This window comes from Oryctolagus cuniculus, chromosome 2 (assembly GCF_964237555.1).
Source record: "Oryctolagus cuniculus chromosome 2, mOryCun1.1, whole genome shotgun sequence".
Classification (NCBI taxonomy): Eukaryota; Metazoa; Chordata; class Mammalia; order Lagomorpha; family Leporidae; genus Oryctolagus; species Oryctolagus cuniculus.
The window spans coordinates 114,927,952-114,948,440 of record NC_091433.1 but is presented as its reverse complement, the minus strand read 5'-3'; the positions used below and the strand labels follow the sequence as shown (position 1 = coordinate 114,948,440).

General features: G+C 49.5%; 1 long non-coding RNA gene and 1 gene segment (V, D, J or C); one reads left to right on the top strand and one right to left on the bottom strand.

The window, feature by feature from the left end:
* The window catches only part of LOC138848564 (uncharacterized), a 284,768-nt gene that overhangs the window by 117,252 nt on the left and 147,027 nt on the right, over nucleotides 1–20,489 (bottom strand). The window lies entirely within an intron of this gene.
* LOC138848678 (immunoglobulin kappa variable 1-5-like) lies at nucleotides 3,786–4,414 on the top strand. The segment is given in 2 exon segments: nucleotides 3,786–3,863; nucleotides 3,987–4,414. Coding segments are annotated over 2 exon segments (483 nt in total).

Below are 20,489 nucleotides of genomic sequence, written 5' to 3'. Positions count from 1 at the left end.
TGGGCACTCTAGCCACATTGGTCCTCTCCCTGCTGAGACCCCCAGAGAGACATTCTCTGTAGGAAACCTGTGCAACCTAGGAATGATGTGGATACCTGGGGCCATGGCACCTGTGTGCAGGTGCTGAGACACTGGAGAGAATTCTCCTATCTGACTGCATCTCAGTGGGTAGGGAGGGTTACCCAAAGTTTCATGTGAGCAGGTGGGGATCCTGGGATTTAGCTCAGGTCTCTATAACTTTAAATCTATTCTCTCCACATGGCCGTGTTAATCCCAAAGCTGAGGCCAGAATTCAAAATAACACAGGAGACAAGCCCAGGATGGGGTGACACACACGGCCCTCACTGTCTCTGCCTCACTCCATGTGGACCCACATCTTCCACCCAGTCCCTCCTGCAGCTGTGCCCCCGACTGCCATTCTCTCAGAGCCTCCTCAACCCCAGGGGAATGCATGTCAGTGTGGGGCAGGGCCTCCTCTGCATCCCAGACTCCTTCCTCTCCTCCTCTGTCCCTTCTCATCCCTCCACTCATCCTACCTCTCATGTCCCTGCAAAGCCAATTTTTCCCCTCCATGCAGACACAGATCAACCAATCGAAGCCTCCTCCTCCACTCTATTTCTTTGATAGCTGACCCTGTGGCTGTCACATACCTACACTGACAGGAGGTCATCAAGATACTTACTCAACAGATTCTCTCTCAGAGGCACTGTGTGCTCACTCATCTTACAGTCAGCTGTTCTCTGTGTGCTGTAGAATGGACACCACGTGAGAACACAGTGACACTGGGAGGATATCAGAGCCCAGCCACTCACTCAAAAGGGAAAAGACACTGACTTCACCTTCCATGGTGTGACCAGCTGTTCTCTAGAGAAAAGAACTCTCTCCTACAGATCCCCACCTAACCATGAAAAGATTACACTACCAGGTCTTCAGTTCATTTAAAGTGTTGCCAAATGCCACTCAGAAACTTTGGGAGGTGACATCTCCCGGTAGGAGCATGCCCTCTGCAGGTAAACTTGTGCAGCCCTGGTCTGAGCTGGGGCAGCTGAGACACAGCCCCTGGGATGAGTTCTGAGCTGTCCTGGGCCCTTCAGCTGGGCACAGCCCTGCCCCACCCCTGCTCATTTGCATGTCCCCAGAGCACCGCCCACCTCTCTGGGCATTTAGGAGCAGGCTGCTCTTGCCCCATGCAGGAGGCAGTGCCAGGCAGGACCCAGCATGGACACGAGGGCCCCCACTCATCTGCTGGGGCTCCTGTTGCTCTGGCTCCCAGGTAAGGAAGGCCAGCAGCAGGAACGGCCTCGGGCAGTGTGGCCAGGGCTGCCCGTCTCTGCAGGAGCGTCCTCTTAGAACGTGAGGATGAGTGTGGTCTCTGTGTTTCTGTTTCCCTTCTCAGGTGCCACATTTGCCCAAGTGCTGACCCAGACTGCATCGCTCGCGTCTGCAGCTGTGGGAGGCACAGTCACCATCAATTGCCAGGCCAGTCAGAGTGTTTATAATACCAAAAATTTAGCCTGGTTTCAGCAGAAACCAGGGCAGCCTCGCAAGCTTCTGATCTATTCTGCATCCACTCTGGCATCGGGGGTCCCATCGCGGTTCAAAGGCAGTGGATCTGGGACACAGTTCACTCTCACCATCAGTGGTGTGCAGTGTGACGATGCTGCCACTTACTACTGTCTAGGTGAATTTAGTTGTAGTAGTGCTGATTGTACCACAGTGATACAAGCCCTAACAAAAACCCCCCAGGAAAGCAGAAGTGTGAGGCTGGACTGCCCCAGCTGCCCCTCCTGGGCCCCATCTGCTGAGAGTGATTCTCAGAGCAGCCAGGCTTGAAGATCCTGCAGGGTCGGGTGGCAGGGGCCAGGCTGACTCCTCTGAGGCTCCCTCCTTTCCTCCTCCTTGGAAGCAGCTGCACACACATACACACACTGAGACAGAGAGAGTTCTCTCCCATCTGCTGGTTCACTCCTCCAATGGCTGCACCTGCTGAGGCTGTGCCTGGCAAGAGCTGGGACATGGAACTTCTTTCAGGTCTCCCGGATGAAACATTAGTTCCATCCACTGGTGCTTTTCCAGGCCATTAGCAGGCGGCTTGTTTGAAGTGGAACAGTCAGGACTCCATCCGTGCCCATGTGATATGCTGGCACTGCATGCGGCGGCTTTACCCCCTGTACAAGGCTGGGCCATCCTATCCACAGTTGTGCGAGTGTAATGCCTCTTCCCACCATGTCCTCCCTCCTTTCTCAAACCATTCCCACTTTTTTTTTATTTGTGTTTTAAATTTTACAATGACATACTTTCCATTTACTCTTATCATCACTGCTTAACCCTCCACTAGACAAAGAATTCAACACGGAGTAGCAGAAAAAGCACTGTTCCTCAAGTATATAGTCATAAAAAGTGAGCATCAGTGAGAGGTGAACACAGGCTCTAGAGGGAGAGGGAGAAAGAGAGAGAGAGAAAGAGAAAGACAGAGAGAGAGGAAGAGAGAGAGGGGGAGGGACGTTCTTGCAAGTTCTGGGCTGTGCAAGGCCTGCAGCCCCTGTACTGGTGTAGCTGTAGCAGAAAAATTGTGCTGAGCTGTGAGGAGAGCGTGGACCTCTACCCACATTGGTCCTCTCTCTGCTGAGACCCCCAGAGAGACATTCTCTGTAGGAAACTTGTGCAACCTGGGTCTGATGTGGACACCTGGGGAGACTGTACCTGTGCAGGTGCTGAGACACTGGAGAGAATTCTCCTATCTGACTGCATCCCAGTAACAGGGAGGGTTCCCCAAAGTCCCATGGTGAGCAGGTGTGGGTGCTGGGATTTGAGCTCAGGTCTCTATAGCTTGGAATCTATTCCCTCCACAAGGCCAGGTTAATCCCATAGCCGAGGCCAGAATTTAAAATAATACAGGTACCAGCCCAGGATGGGGTAGAACACACAGCTCCTCAGTGTCTCTCCCTCACTCCATGGGGACACAAATCTGCCATCAGTCCTTCCTGCAGCTGTGCCCCCGACTGCCATTCTCTCAGAGCCTCCTCAACCCCAGGAGACTGCATGTCAGTGTGGGGCAGGGCCTCCTCTGCATCCCAGACTCTTTCCTCTCCTCCTCTGTCCCTTCTCATCCCTCCACTCATCCTACCTCTCATGTCCCTGCAAAGCCAGTTTCTCCCCTCCATGCAGACACAGATCAACCTATCAAAGCCTCCTCCTCCACTCTATTTCTTTGATAGCTGACCCTGCGGCTGTCACATACCTGCACTGACAGGAGGTCATCAAGATACTTACCCAACAGATTCTCTCTCAGAGGCACTGTGTGCTCGCTCAGCTTACAGTCAGCTGTTCTCTGTGTGCTGTAGAATGGACCCCACGTGAGAACACAGTGACATTGGGAGGATGTCAGAGCCCAGCCACTCACTCAAAAGGGAAGAGACACTGACTGCACCTCCCAAGGTGTGACCAGCTGTTCTCTAGAGAAAGGACTTTCTGCTACAGATCCCCACCTAACCATGAATACATTATACCATCAGGTTGTTCAGTTCACTTAAATTTTGGCAAAGGTCCCTCAGTGACTTTGGGAGGTGAAGTCTCCCGGTAGAAGCATGGGCCCTGTAGGTAAACTGGTGCAGTCCTGGTCTGAGCTGGGTCAGCTGGAGACACAGCCCCTGGGATGAGTTCTGAGCTGCTTGGGCCCTTCAGGTGGACACAGCCCTGCCCCGCCCCTGCTCATTTGCATGTCCCCAGAGCACCGCCCACCTCTCTGGGCATTTAGGAGCAGGCTGCTCCTGCCCCATGCAGGAGGCAGTGCCAGGCAGGACCCAGCATGGACATGAGGGCCCCCACTCAGCTGCTGGGGCTCCTGCTGCTCTGGCTCCCAGGTAAGGAAGGCCAGCAGCAGGAACGGCCTCGGGCAGTGTGGCCAGGGCTGCATGTTTCTGCCGGGGTGTCCTCTTAGAACATGAGCATGAGTGTGGTCTCTGTGTTTCTGTTTCCCTTCTCAGGTGCCACATTTGCCATTGATATGACCCAGACTCCATCCCCCGTGTCTGCAGCTGTGGGAGATACAGTCACCATCAATTGCCAGGCCAGTGAGAACATTTACAGCTTTTTGGCCTGGTATCAGCAGAAACCAGGGCACTCTCCTAAGCTCCTGATCTATTTTGCATCCAAACTGGCCTCTGGGGTCCCATCGCGGTTCAAAGGCAGTGGATCTGGGACACAGTTCACTCTCACCATCAGCGACGTGCAGTGTGACGATGCTGCCACTTACTACTGTCAGCAGACTTATAGTTACAGTAATGCTGATACCACAGTGATACAAGCCCTAACAAAAACCCCTCAGGAAAGCAGAAGTGTGAGGCTGGGCTACCCCAGCTGCTCCTCCTGGCCCCCATCTGCTGAGAGTGATTCTCATAGCAGCCAGGCTTGAGGTCCCTGCCGGGTTGGGTGGAAGGGGCCAGGGTCACTCCTCTGAGGCTTCCCTCTTCTTCTTCCTGGCGGCACCAGCACAGACATGACCATGACCCTACTGTTTAGAAAGGCAATTATTCTTTCTGAGTATTGGAGCTACAACATCATTTGCAATTCATAGAGGAAAAGAGAGACATTATAGCTATTACAAGAAAAAATATTTTAAATACCAGTGATTATAAAATTTTATGAAGGAAAGTAATTTCATATCTACAGTTATTTAAAATATTTATTTCCTTATTGAAAGTCCGTGTTTTATACACAGACACACACACACAGTTTCAGAGACAGAGTTCTCTTCCATCAGCTGGTCTCTTCTCCAATGGCTGCAGTGGCTGAAACTGTGCCAGCCAAGACCTGGAGATGGAGCTTCTCTCAGGTCTCCCACATGGGTGCCAGGGCTCCAACACTGGAGCCATCTACAGGAGCCTTCCCAGGCCAAGCAGGGAGCTGGATTGGCAGTGGAGCAGCCAGGACTCCCACAGCTGCCCTGTGGGATGCTGGTGCTGCCTTTGGTGGCCTACCTACTACATGAGGCCGGCCCATCATATATCCACAGTTATGAGAGCTAATGCCACTTCCCACCATGTCCTCCCTCCTTCCTCACTCGCCCAACCCTCTTCTGTATCCCTTCCCTCTGTCACTACATTGGACTACCAGTGCAGTGTCTCCCTCTGCGGGCCACAGGTGTGATCGTGTTGCTTTCAATCCCTGAGTCAGAAGGTCCTCATTTAATCCAAATCAAACAATTATGTAGCTTCATTGTCCACACACTATGGTACATAGCTAACAGTATCACAATCTCTTGTAGATGTAGAGTAAATGGGAAAAGGTGCAGAGCCCTCTGTCTCATAGATCTCTTACTTTAGTGGTCAGGGAGATAATAAGCACACATGTCATGTTGTGCATGTGCTCCCACTCTGCTCCATTGGAGAGGCCGCCTAGGATCAAGGCCATTGCTCTGGGCAAGGGGGCAGTGGGTGTCCAGGTCCTCTTAGAGCATCGTCCTGTCTCAGCCTAGCCAGGCCAGGGGCAGAGGCAGAGAGAATGAATTGGTCAGTTCAACACTTGTGTTCCTGAAGAAACAGACTAAGGTGCAGTCTCAGTAATGGGCAGATAGCCAAATTGTCCTTTGATTGAGGCCAAAGATTTTAAAATTTCTCTTGTTCCTGTAGCATGAAACCAGGCAACACACAAGTCCATGGCAAGAGTCAGTGCCCTGACACTGGAGATAACAAAAAAGGTAGCCCGAATATTTTTGGTAAACTGGTGCGTCCACAAATGGTTAACAGTGAGGACTTAGCAAGCAGAAGCCCAGAGCCAGAACTGGCCCTAGGTCTCCCCTGTCTAGCAGGAATCAAAGAACTTGGGCCATTTTCTGGTGCCTTCCAGGGTGTGCATTAGCAGGAAATAGGATCAGAAGGGGAGCAGAGGGGATTCAAACCAGTCTCTGATGTAGGCTGCTGGCATTGCAAGTAGCAGCTTTACATACTGTGCCATGATGCTGGTCTTCCCTCTGCTCCAGGTTTTCTTAAGAAAATTGTGAATACTTCTGGACAGAGGAAGTTGTTTTCCTGATGTTCCTCAGACCTCTGGTGACTCCTTGACTCACACCTACCTCTTCCTCTTTATCCCGTGCATGGGATTCCGTTCCCGGTTTCTCCAGTGTCAGGATGGCTACATTTCCTGCTCTGAGGCCCCTCCCCCCATCACTCCACAGCCTGCTGCCCTGTCACAGCCCCTGGACCCTGGCCCTCCTCCCGACTTCAGGACCATTGGGATTGTATCGCTCCCCCAGGTCCTTCCACATCATCTCCCCATCACAGTCCTTACTCAGCCACCCTGCCCAGCTCCTTAGATGACAGCCCTAGTGAGCAGGCAGTAGGCTGTGGATGGCTTTTGTGTTGGAGAAGTTTTGTGTCCCATCTTACACTCTTACCATCTCTGCTATGTCTCCCTGAGACAGAATTAGATCTGATAGGGTGAGGCTGGTGCTGTGCCCTAGCCCGGTAAAGCCATCACCTGCAGTGGAGGTATCCCATGTGGGTGCCAGTTCATGTCTACAATGGAAGAAGAAGAGCTGGGATACGAATCGGTGCCCATATGGGATGCCGCACTGCAGGTGGAGGATTAACCTAGTGTGCACAGTGCTGGCCTCTCACTACACTCTTACAAATCAGCTACAATGTGTAAACCTAGATGACTTGTCATAGAAGCCAAGAGGTTGTGAGCAGATAATTTAGAAATTTAATGAAACCTCCGGGACTACTTCAGAGAGTATACGGAAAAGAATTAGGAGATCAGATTGTTTTACTGCAAGAAATTTTGACACCATAGATAATTTTTTCTTTTGTTTATTATATGTTTTACTTGAAAATCAGAGTTACACACACAAAGAAAAGGAGAGACAGAGAGAGAGAGAGGAGAGAGAGAGAGAGAGAGGTCTTCCATCTGCTGGTTTACTCCCAAGTAGGCCACAACGGCTGGATTGTGCTGATCCGAAGCCAGGAACAAGGAGCTTCTTTCAGATCTCCTATAGCAGTACAGAGGCCCAAGGACTTGGGCCGTCTTCTACTGCTTTCCCAGGCCATAGCAGACAGCTGGATGGGAAGTGGAGCACCCATGTTGAACTGGTGCCCATTTTGGATGCCGGCACTGCAGTTGGCGGCTTTCCCGCTACACCACAGTATTGGGCTCCTCTAGGTTATCTTATCAGCACAATTATATCATAATTTAAGAGCATACCTATTGACCAAAACCTCTCCCAGCACATTTTAGGAACTGATATAGAGAAAATGCATCTGCAAACATATTGTATGGAGTTCTCACGACATATACCCTGTTGGATTAGTGTTTTGTAGGGTGTTTGTTTTCTAGTTGTGTATTGCATATGACCTCTTTTTAATATGACTGTGAAACCCACCCTTAAAACAGATGTCTCAGACAAAAAAAAAATAGTGTAAGGATTTCATGAAACCTCCTGAGATGTTGAATGTGGAGGCAGCTCCAGACTCTGACTGGGGTCACCACTCCTTGAGCTCTTCTCTAGGTGACAGCTCCAGAGAAGCAGCCTGCGGGTGTTCCTAACGCTTCGTGCACTTACCTCTAAGTCTAGAGTAAGCCCCAGTGAAACATGGAAATGCATATAGAACTGTTAGCTCTTCCATGGTTTTATCATACCAAGATACATGAATTTAACTTACTTTAACGTAAGCAAAGTATCCATTTTTTTTTACCATTTTTAAAATATTTATTCATTTGAAAGGTAAGAGTTACAGAGAGGCAGAGGCAGAGAGAGGTCGTCCATCTGCTGGTTCACTCCCTAGATGGCTACAACTTGGGTAACTACCCCATGCAAAGCCAGGAGCCAGGAGATTCTTCCTGGACTCCCATATGGGTGTAGGGGCCCAAGGACTTGGTCATCTTCCGCTGCTTTCCCAGGCCATAGCAGAGAGCTGGATCAGACGTGGAGTAGCCAGGTCTCGATCTGGCACCCAGATGTGATGCCGGATCTGAGGGTGGTGTCTCTATTAGATACCCACAATGCCGGCCACACACTGAAATATTGTCAATGTACTATATAAACACTAGGTCAGCCCTCCACTCTATGAGGAATCCAACATGGAGTAGCAGAAAACCACTGTCCCTCAAGAGTCTAGACAAGGCTGTGAGCCTGAATCCTCCCAAGCCCTCTGTCACTACCAGACCTGAGGTGCGCTGGCTCCCCCTGAGGGTCACATGTGGAATCGTGTGAGCTTGCAAAATCAAATAGAACATTCTCATGGATTTGCACCAAGAAGAGCTTCATTGTTGGTATATAAAGGCATGCAAGGAATAGTATCACAATCTCTTAGGCATGGAAAAATCGGAACGAATTGAACAGAGCCCTTTATGTCATAGATCTTTCATTTTAGTGGGCCGGGCAGATGAGAAACAAACCAATGATGTTCAAACTGTGCTGTTTGATGTGCCTTCCATGGAGCAGGGCCAGTGCTCAGGACAATGAGGATGTGGGTGTGCAGGTGCACGTGTGCCTCCGTCTGTCTCCACCTAGACAGGGGCAGAGGCAGAGGCAGAGGGAATGTATCGGGCAACTCCACATTGTGTTACCTGAAAAATAAACTCATTGTACTCTCGATGATGGTCGGATAGATAAATTGTCCCTGACAAAAGCTTGTAAATATTCTCCTATCCCGTTAGCATGAAGTCAGCCAACACACAGGTCAGAGGCAATATCAGTGCCCTGACGGATGGAGATAAAAAAAATGGAGCCCAGTTTTAGCAGGGGTGTCTTTACTGTGGATAATACTTGCTTCTAGTATTTCTTATCCTGTAAATTCAATATTTTGGAAATGTCCCTGAGTGACTTTCAGAGGTGACATCTCCTGGTAGAAACATGTGCACTGCAAGTAAACTTGTGCAGCCCTGGTCTGAGCTGGGGCAGTGGAAACACAGCCCCTGGGCTGAGTTCTGAGCTGCCCTGGGCCCTTCAGCTGGGCACAGCCCTGCCCCAACCCTGCTCATTTGCATGTCCCCAGAGCACCGCCCACCACTCTGTGGATTAAGGAGCAGGATGCTCCCGCCCCATGCAGGAGGCAGTGCCAGGCAGCACCCTGTATGGACACGAGGGCCCCCACTCAGCTGCTGGGGCTCCTGCTGCTCTGGCTCCCAGGTAAGGAAGGCCAGCAGCAGGAACGGCCTCGGGCAGTGTGGCCAGGGCTGCCCGTCTCTCCAGGAGCATCCTCTTAGAATGTGAGGATGAGTGTTGTCTCTGTATTTCTGTTTCGCTACTCAAGTGCCAGATGTGCTGACATCGTGATGACCCAGACTCCAGCCTCCGTGTCTGAACCTGTGGGCGGCACCGTCACCATCAAGTGCCAGGCCAGTGAGGACATTTACAGCAATTTGGCCTGGTATCAGCAGAAACCAGGGCAGCCTCCCAAGCTCCTGATCTATGAAGCATCCGATCTGGCATCTGGGGTCCCATCGCGGTTCAAAGGCAGTGGATTTGGGACAGAGTTCACTCTCACCATCAGCAGCTTGCAGTGTGACAATGCTGCCACTTACTACTGTGCAGGCTATAAAAGTTATAGTAATGATGATACCACAGTGTTCTAAGCCCTAACAAAACCCCCCAGGAAAGCAGAAGTGTGAGGCTGGGTTGCCCCAGCTGCTCCTCCTGGGCCCCATCTGCTGAGAGTGATTCTCAGAGCAGCCAGGCTTGGAGGTCCTGCAGGGTCGGGTGGAAGGGGCCAGGGTGACTCTCTGAGGCTCCCTCCTTTCCTCTCCTTTGCTGCATCAGCACTGACATGACCATGTTCCTACTCTTTTAAAGGAAAGTAATTATTCTTTCTGAGTATTTGAAGCTAGAGCATCATTTGAGATTCATAGATCAAAAGAGAAAAGTTTAATGATATTACAAGGAAAAATATTTTAATATTGGTGATTAGAAAATTTTATAAAAGATGCCAATTTCATATGTACAGTTTTTAAAAAAATTTATTTGCTTATTGACCATCCATGTTTTAAACAGACACTCACAGCCACAAACACACACACACACACACATTTTCAGGGAGAGAGTTCTCTTCTTTCTGCTGGGTCACTCCTCAATGGCTGCACTGGCTGATGCAGTTACCAGCAAGAGCTGGGTGATGGAACTTCTTTTGGGTCTCCCACATGATTGCCAGGGCTGAAACACTTGTTCCATCTGCTGGTGCTTTCCCAGGCCATTAGCAGGGAGCTCGTTTAGAAGTGGAGCAGCCGGGACTCCCACCGGTGCCCATGTGGGATGCTGGTGCTGCATGCTGTGGCCTTACCCACTGCACAAGTCCGGCCCATCCTATCCACGATGTGAGAGCATAATGCCACTTCTCACCACATCCTCCCTCCTTTCGCACTCCCACCCTCCTCTCTTTTCCTTTTAAGTTTTACTTGGACACACGTTCAATTTATTACCACCAGCTTAACCTTCTGGTAAACAAAGAATTCCACAAGGAGTGAGCAGAAAAACCACTGTTCCTCAAGAGTCTAGACAAGGCTGTCTCAATCCTCCCAACCCTCCTTCACTACCAGACCTGAGGTGCACTGGCGCCCCCAGGGGTCAATAATGGAATTGCATCAGCTTTCAATCCTGATAGGGCAAATTTTCATTCAGTGCAAAATCAGACAGACAGTTCTCATCGAAATGAAACAATAGTGGCTTCATTGTACACAATGGTGCACAACTGACAGTATCACAATCTTTTGTAGACTTAGAATAAAGATCTCATAGATTTTTTTTTTTTTTAGTGATCAGGGCAAATAAGAAACATATGTTTTACACCTGCTCCCATGAATTCAAGTGAGATCCTCCCTGGACACTGCCATTGCTGGGGGCACGTGGGCAGTGCCAGGTCCACCTAGTGCATCCTCCTTTCTTGGGCAGAGGCAGAGGGAACAAATCGGGCAGTTCAACACTGTGTTTCCTGAAAAGATACACTAATTGTAGTCTCAGTAACGGTCTGATGGCCAAATATTCCTTCGATTGAGGAAAAACTTGTTAAATTTCTCAAATTGCTGTAGCATGAAATCATCCAACATACAGGTCAGTGGAAGAATCCAAGCCCAGACACTGGATGCAAAAATATTAGAGCCCACGGTGCTGTGGAACAGCCAGTTAAAGCCTTGGCTAAAGCTCCGGCATCGCATATAGGCGTTGGTTCCAGTCCCAGCTGCTCCTCTTTCAATCCAACTCTCTGTTATGGCCTGGGGAAGCAGTAGGACGTGGTCCAAGTCATTATGCCCATGTGCACACATGGGAGACCCGGTAGAAGCTCCTGGCTGCTGGCTTCAGATGGGTGCAGCTCCGGCCATTATAGAAATCTGGGGAGTGAACGAGTGGATGGAAGACCTCTGTCTCTGTCTCTACCTCTCTCTGTAACTCTGTCTTTCAAATAGATTAAATAAATTTTTTAAAAAATTAGCCCAGTTTTAGCAGGGTGTCTTGTATTGGGGTGTATACTTATTGCTAATAAATATTATTCTTACAAGAGTTAATATTTTCCATTTTTGAAAATATTTATTTATTTACTTGTAAGACAGATTGGAGAGAGGCAAAGACAGACAGAGACAGAGACAGAGAGAGAGAGAGAGAGAAGAGGGTTTCTGAAGCTGGTGCTCTCCACAAATGGCTGTAACAGTGAGGACTTGGCCAAGCAGACCCCAGAGCCAGAACTGCCCCTGGTCTCCCCCGTGGGGCAGGAATCCAAGAACTTGGGCCATTTTCTGCTGCCTCCCAGGTGTGCATTAGCAGGAAATGGGATCAGAAGTGAGCAGTGGGGATTCAAACCAGTCTCTGGTATAGGCTGCTGGCATTGCAAATGGTAGCTTAATCCACTGTTCCACGATGTCAGCTTTCCATCCTCTCTGGATTTCTATTCTTTTTTTTTTTTTTTAATTTATTTGAAAGACAGAGTTACAGTGAGAGTAGTGAAGAGAGAGAGGTCTTCCATCCTCTGGTTCACACCCCAGATGGATGCAGTGGACAGAGCTGCACGGAATAGAAGCTAGAAGCCAGTAGTTTCTTTTGGTTCTCCTATGCTGGTGCAGGGGCCCAAGGAATTGGGCCATCTTCTACTGCTTTCCCAATCCATAGCAGAGAGCTGGATGGGAAGTGGAGAGCTGGGTCTGGAATGTAAACCCATATGAAATGCCAGTGCTTCAGGCCAGGGTGTTAACCAGCTGTAAAACATCTGCAGCCCCCTCTCTAGATTTCTTAAGAAAAGTGTGAAAATTTCTGGGCAGGGGAGAGAGGGAAGTTATTTTTCTTGATGTTCTCAGACCTACAGTGACTGCTTGAAACTCACTTCTGTTTTCCTCCTGCATCCTTGACTCAGAACTCTGGCTGCAGATGGGAGAGAGCACACGTGTGATCTCTCCTCTAAGCACCTGCGTTCTCCTTCTGAGTCCTGGTCTATCTCTGGCAGCCACTTGTTCTGAGGATGTTTATTCTGAGTCAGTACAGGGGTGAGTGTGGGACAGAAGTCTCGTCTCTCAGAGACCATCTCCCTGGTACAGCGGTCTGCAGTGAGGGGACAATGTGAGGGCATCAGAGGACAAACAGGTAAAGACATGGACCTTAGCTTTAAGGTGTAACTAAGTATTCCATAGAAAATGGATTTTTTCCTACAGAATCCCAACATAACAATGAATACATTACACCATCTTGTGTTCCAATTCACCTAAAGTGTTGCCAAATGCCCCTCAGAAACTTTGGGAGGTGACATCTGCCGGTAGGAGCATGTCCTCTGCAGGTAAACTTGTGCAGCCCTGGTCTGAGCTGGGGCAGCTGAGACACAGCCCCTGGGATGAGTTCTGAGCTGCCCTGGGCCCTTCAGCTGGGCACAGCCCTGCCCCACCCCTGCTCATTTGCATATCCCCAGAGCACCGCCCACCTCTCTGGGCATTTAGGAGCAGGCTGCTCTTGCCCCATGCAGGAGGCAGTGCCAGGCAGGACCCAGCATGGACACGAGGGCCCCCACTCAGCTGCTGGGGCTCCTGCTGCTCTGGCTCCCAGGTAAGGAAGGCCAGCAGCAGGAATGGCCTCGGGCAGTGTGGCCAGGGCAGTGTGGTCTCTGCAGGAGCGTCCTCTTAGAACGTGAGGATGAGTGTGGTCTCTGTGTTTCTGTTTCCCTCCTCAGGTGCCAGATGTGCCTATGATATGACCCAGACTCCATCCTCCGTGTCTGCAGCTGTGGGAGGCACAGTCACCATCACTTGCCAGTCCAGTGAGAGTGTTTATAATAACAACCAATTATCCTGGTATCAGCAGAAACCAGGGCAGCCTCCCAAGCAACTGATCTATTCTGCATCCACTCTGGCATCTGGGGTCTCATCGCGGTTCAAAGGCAGTGGATCTGGGACACAGTTCACTCTCACCATCAGTGGTGTGCAGTGTGACGATGCTGCCACTTACTACTGTCTAGGAGCATATAGTGGTGCTATTTCCACAGTGATACAAGCGCTAACAAAAACCCCCCAGGAAAGCAGAAGTATGAGGCTGGGCTGCCCCAGCTGCTCCTGCTGGGCCCCATCTGCTGAGAGTGGTTCTCAGAGCAGCCAGGCTTGAAGGTCCTGCAGGGTCGGGTGGAAGGGGCCAGGCTGACTCCTCTGAGGCTCCCTCCTTTCCTCCTCCTTGGCGTCAGCAGCACAGACATGACCATGTCCCTACTGTTCTAAAGGAAAGCAATTATTCTTGCTGAGCTTTCAAAGATATAGTATCCTTTGAGATTCATAGATCAAAAGAGAAAACATTATAGATAATACAAGGAAAAATATTCTAAGTACTGGTGATTTTAAAATTTTATAAAAGATACCAATTTCATATGCAAAAATTTTTAGTTTTATGTGTATAGTTTTTTAAAGGATTTATTTTTATTGAAAGCACATGCTTTACACACAAACACACAGTTACGCAGAGAGAGAGAGTTCTCTCCCATCTGCTGGTTCACTCCTCCAATGGCTGCACCTGCTGAGGCTGACTGGAAAGAGCTGTGTGATGGAACTTCTTTCAGGTCTCCCACGTGGGTGCCAGGGATGAAACACTTGACCCATCACTGGTGCTTTCCCAGGCCATTAACAGGGAGCTCTTTTGAATTGGAGCAGCCAGGACTACACCGGTGCCCATGTGGATGCTAGTGCTCAATGCTGCGGCTTTATGTACTGCACAAGGCTGGCCCATCCTATCCACTATTGTGAGAGCATAATGGTATTTCCCACCATGTCCTCCCTCCTTTCTCAAACCATCCCCACTGTTCTTTTTTTGTCTTTTAAATTTTACAATGACATACTTTGCATTTCCTTGATAATCACCAGCTTTACTCTCTACTAAACAAAGAATTCAACAGGGAGTAGCACAAAAACCACTGTTCCTCACGTGTCTAGACAAGGCTGTGAGTCTCTTCTCCCAATCCCTCTGTCACAACCAGACCTGAGGTGGGCTGGCACCCCCTGGGGGTCACAGGTGGAATCCCGTCTGCTTTCAATCCCTGCTTGAGCAGTTCTTCATTCATTCCAAAATCAAATAGCAAATTCTCATCGAATTGAAACAATAGGAGCTTCATTGTCGGCTCACAACGAACAGTATCACAATCTCCCAGGCACAGAATAAGTGTAAAAATCAAACAGAGCCCTTCATCTCATAGATCTTCATTTTAGTTGGCAAGGGAGATAAGAAACAAACATGTAACATTCTACCTCTGCTCCCACTCTGGGCCATGGGAGAGGCCTCCCCTGGACACTGCCATTGCTTGGGACAGGTGGGCAGTGTGTGTCCTGGTCCACTTAGTGCATCCTCCTGTGTTGGGGCAGAGGCAGAGGGAATGAATTAGGCAGTTCAACTTTTGTGTTTGCTGAAGAAGTAACCTAATTGTACTCTCAGTAACGGTCAGACGGCAATTTTGTCCTTTGATTGGGGAAGAAGTTTTTTAATTTTTCAAATTGTTGCAGCATAAAACCAGCCAACACACAGGTCAGTGGGAGAATCAGCGCCCGGACAGTGGAGATATAAAAGAGGAACCCAGTTTAGTAAGGGTGTCATGTACTGTGGTTAATACTAATTTCTAGTGAAGATAATTTTCTTAAATGTTACCCTTTTCCATTTTTTTAAATATTTATTTTACTTATTTGAAAGATGGAGTTAGAGAGGTAGAGACAGAGAGAAAGGTCTTCCATCCACTAATTTACTCCCCGGAGCTGTGTGGATCCTAAGCCAGGAGCATCTTCCACGTCTCCAACGTGGGTTCAGGGGCCCAAGGAATTTGGCCATCTTCTACTGCTTCCCCAGGACTAGAACTGGCACCCTTATGGGATGCCGGCGCCTCAGGCAAGGGCTTTAACACGTTCTGCCACAGTGCCGGGCCAACCGTTTTCTATTTTCATCATATTTATTTAGTTATATACATAAAAAGTGAGCATCAGTGTGAGGTGAACACAGATCTCTAGAGGGAGAGAGAGGCAGAGAGAGAGAGAGAGAGAGAGAGAGAGAGAGAATGAGTGGGAGAGGGACCTTCTCGCAGGTTCTGGGCTGTGCTGGGCTGTGGCCTGTGCACCACGCTGATCCTATGGCAGGAGCCAGGTACTTCTCCTGGTCTCCCATGGGGTGCAGGGCCCAAGCACTTGGGCCATCCTCCACTGCCTTCCCGGGCCATAGCAGAGAGCTGGCCTGGAAGAGGGGTAAGCGGGACAGAATCCGGCGCCCCAACTGGGACTAGAACCTGGTGTGCCAGCCCCGCAAGGTGGAGGATTAGCCTAGTGAGCTGCAGCGCCAGCCCAGGTCTCTACCTTTAAATACATTCCTTCTGGCCAGCACCGCGGATCACTAGGCTAATCTTACCCCTGTGAGAACAAATTATGCATGGAGTCAAAATTTCTTTCTGAGCCCCAGCTCAGACCAGGGCTGCATAAGTTTACCTGCAGTGCGCATGTTCCTGCCAAGAACGTCACCTCCCAAAGTCCCTGAGGGGCATTTCCAAAACTTTGAGTTTATGGGTCAAGAAGATGGTGTAATGTATTCATGGTTATGTTGGGATTCTGTAGGAGAAAGTCCCTTTTCTTAGGAAACTTAGTTACACCTTGAAGTTGAGGTCAATGTCTTTACCTGCTTGTCCTCTGATGCCCTCACATTGTCCCCTCATGGCAGACTGCTGCACCAGGGAGATGGTCTCTGAGAGACGAGACTTCTGTCCACACTCACCTCTGTACTGACTCAGAATAAACATCCTCAGAACAAGCGGCTGCCAGAGACCAGGACTCAGAAGGAGAACGCAGGTGCTTAGAGGAGAGATCACACGTGTGCTCTCTCCCATCTGCAGCCAGAGTTCTGAGTCAAGGATACAGGAAGTAAACAGAAGAGCAAATTTGAAGGAGTCACCATAGGTCTGAGAAACATCAAGAAAAATAACTTCCCTCTCTCCTCTTCCTGAAACCTTCACTGTATTTCTAAGAAAAGCTAGGGAGGAGGGTAGACTGGCATCATGGCACAGTGGATTAAGCTGCCACTTGCAATGCCAGCAGCCTACATCAGAGACTGGTTTGAATCCTACTGCTCCACTTCTGACCCCATTTCCTGCTAATGCACACTAAAGCTGGGCTCATTTTTTTTTTTTTTTATCTCCAGTGTCTGGACACTGATTCTTCCCTCTGACCTGTGTGCTGACTGACATTATTCTACAGGGACATGAGAAATGTTCTAATCTTTTGCCAGGGACAATTTGGCTAACTGACCATTACTGAGAGTAGAATTTGTTTTTCAGGAAACACAAATGTGTAGTTGCCCGATACATTCCCTCTCCTCTGCCTCTGCCTCTGCCTCTGCCTCTGCCTCTGCCTCTGCCTCTGCCTCTGCCTCTGCCCCTGTCTAGGTGGAGACAGAAGGATGCACACATGCACTTGCACACCCACAGCCCCATTGTCCTGAGCACTGGCCCTGCTCCATGGGAGGTGCATCACATGGACACAGTGAGAGCACAGTCGGAATGTCATTGGTTTGTTTCTCATCTGCCCGGCCCACTAAAATGAAAGATCTATGACATACAGGGCTCTGTTCGACTTGTTCCAATTATTCCATGCCTAAGAGATTGTGATACTATTCCTTGTGTGCTTTTATATACCAACAAAGAAGCTGCTATGGTGCAATTCGATGAGAATGTTCTATCTGATTTTGGATTAAATGAAGAACTACTGCATCAGAGATTGAAAACTGACACGATTGTTCCTATGACCCCCATTTATTTTCTTAAATGCAATATTCCCCATATCTCAAAATATATATTTATTTATTTACTTGAAAGATTGAGCATTGGTGAAAGGCAAAGTAAGAGAGACAGAAAGAGAGAGAGAGAGCGAGATAGCGAAAGAGAGAGAGAGAGAGAGAGAGAGAGAGAGAATCCTCCATGTGCTGGTAGTTACCGGATGACCCTGTCAGCTGAGGCTGGGTCAGGCCAGAGTCCAGAGCACAGAACTCCATGTAGGACTCCCAGTGTGTGGCAGGATCCAAGCACAGCCATTTTTACAAATCATAGTCCTCACCATGTTTTCTGTTTATTGCTCTTTTACGTCACACCAAGACCATTAGGGATTGGCTGGCGCCGTGGTTCAATAGGCTAATCCTCCTCCTGTGGTTCCTACACACCGGTTTCTAGTCCTGGTCGGGGTGCCAGATTCTGTCCCGGTTGCCCCTCTTCCAGGCCAGCTCTCTGCTGTGGCCAGGGAGTGCACTGCAGGATGGCCCAAGTGCTTGGGCCCTGCACCCCATGGGAGACCAGGAGAAGCACCTGACTCCTGGCTTCGGATCAGCGAGATGCGCCAACTGCAGCACGCCAACCGCAGCGGCCATTGTAGGTGAACCAATGGCAAAGGAAGACCTTTCTCTCTGTCTCTCTCTCACACTTTCCACTCTGCCTGTCAAAAAAAAAAAAGACCATTAGGGAAATAGAGAAAGCAGAAGCCGCCCTGGCCTCAGTGACGTCCACCAGAACCACAATGAGGAGCTGCTCAGCTTCTCAAAGTTTCTGGCCTGTGCAAGCCCTGCAGCCCCTGTCACAGGTGGAGCAGTAGCAGCAATGCTGGGCTGAGCCATCAGGAGGGCGTGGACCTCTACCCACACTTGACCTCTCTCTGCTGAGACCCCCAGAGAGACATTCTCTGTAGGAGACCTGTGCACCCTGGGTCTTATGGGACACTAGTGGACCCTGAACCTGTGTGCAGGTGCTGAAGTATTGTAGAGAATTCTCCTATCTGACTGTGCATCTCAGTGGGCAGGATGGATTTCCTAAAGTCGAATGGTAAGCAAGTGCAGGTTGCTAATTCTAAGATGTTTGCACATACTCTTCAGAAAAAGGACTTTCTCCTACAGAATCCCAACATAACCACGAATAGATTACACCACCCAGTGTTCCAGTTCATTTAGAGTTCTGTAAAGTGTCACATTTGCACGAGTGCTGACCCAGACTCCATCCCCTGTGTCTGCAGCTGTGGGAGTCACAGTCACCATCAAATGCCAGGCCAGTCAGTGTGTTTTTAGTAACAACTACCTAGCCTGGTATCAGCAGAAACCAGGGCAGCCTCCCAAGCTCCTGATCTACGATGCATCAAAACTGGAATCAGGGGTCCCATCGCGGTTCAGTGGCAGTGGATTTGGGAAACAGTTCACTCTCACCATCAGCGGCATGCAGTGAGACGATGCTGCCACTTACTACTGTGCAGGCTATTATAGTAGTAGTACTGAAATTGCTGAGGAATGAAACCAGCCAATACACAGATCAGTGGAAGAATCAGTGCCCAGGGTGCCTGCGCTGTGACCTTGCAAGTAAATGCCTGCAGCGCTGGCATTGAATATGGGTGTTGGGTTAAGTCCTGGCTGCTCGCTCAGATCTGGCTCTCTGCTGTGGCCTGGGAAAGCAGTAGAAGATGGCCCACGTCCTTGGCTCCCTGACCCTGCATTGGAGAGCTGAAGAAAGCTTCTGGCTCCTGGCTCCTTGTTCCTGGCTTCAAATCATCACAGCTCTGCCTGTTGTGGCCAACTGTGGAGTGAACCAATGGAAGGAAGACCTTTCTCTCTCTCTCTTTCTCTGTCTCTGTCCTTCCTCTCTCTGCCTCTCCTTCTCTCTGTGTGTAACCCTGCCTTTCAAATAAATAAATATTAATAAAAAAGATTCAGTGCCCAGATACTAGATAGAAAAAAGGGAAACCCAGTTTTGGAAGGGTGTCTTCACTGGGGTTAATACATATGCCTAGTGGAGATAATTCTTAAATGTAATATTTACAATTTTTCAAAAATATTCATTTATTTGTTTACTTGAAAGACTGAGATTTGGTGAAAGGCAAAGTGAGACTGAGAGCAAGAGGAGAGGGAGAGAGAGAGGGAGACAGAGAGAGAGAAAGGAGAGAGAGAGAGAGAGAGAGTCTTCCACGTGCTGGTAGTTTCCCGGATGACCTGTCAGCTGAGGCTGGGTCAGGCCACAGTCCAGAGCACAGAACTCCATATAGGACTCCCAGTGTGTGGCAGGATCCAAGCACAGCCATTTCTTGAAAAATCATAGCCCTCTCCATGTTTTCTGTTTATTGCTCTTTTACGTCACACCAAGGCCATTAGGGGATAAGAGAAAGCAGAAGCCGCCCTGGCCTCAGTGACGTCCACCAGAACCACACCGAGGAGCTGCTCAGCTTCTTGCAGGTTCTGGGCTGTGCAAGCCCTGCAGCCCCTGTCACAGGTGGAGCAGTAGCAGCAAAGCTGGGCTGAGCATGAGGAGAGCGTGGACCTCTACCCACACTGGTCCTCTCTTTGCTGAGACCCCAGAGAGACATTCTCTGTAGGAGACCTGTGCAACCTGGGTCTGCTGTGGACAACTAGGGACACGGCACCTGTGTGCAGGTGCTGAGGGGTTGTAGAGAATTCTCCTATCTGACTGTGCATCTCAGCGGGCAGGATGGGTTAACCAAAGTTGAATGATTAGCACATACTCTCCAGAAAAAAGGACTTTGTGCTAGAAACCCCAACATAACCATGAATACATTATACCATCTGTCCTCCACTTCATTTAAAATTATGACAAATATCCCTCAGTGACTTTGGGAGGTGACATCTCCTGGTAGAAGCATGCGTACTGCAGGTAAACTTGTGCAGCCCTGGTCTGAGCTGGGTCTGGCTGATGTCAGACGTCAGGAACTCCATCTGCGCCTATGTGGGTGGCGGTAGTACTTGGTCCAACACATGAGGCTTCATAGGTGCATTAGCAGTTAAGGACTTCCCCAACCTGCGTGCATGCTCAGAATAGTGCAACGTGACCAACATGTGACCTTCCTGGGGTGAGCAACACCACCACTTGGAGCGTGTCATGGGTGAGATAGCTAACAGCTCCCACACAGCGCAGAGCTGGGTGCACACTGAACTGTTGTGGGTTGAGGGGGGATAAGCCGCAACCACAGGCTGGGTGCAGATCTACGTGCTGTGTGCCTAGAAAAACTGTTCTGTCTCCCCAAGTCCATAGAAGCAG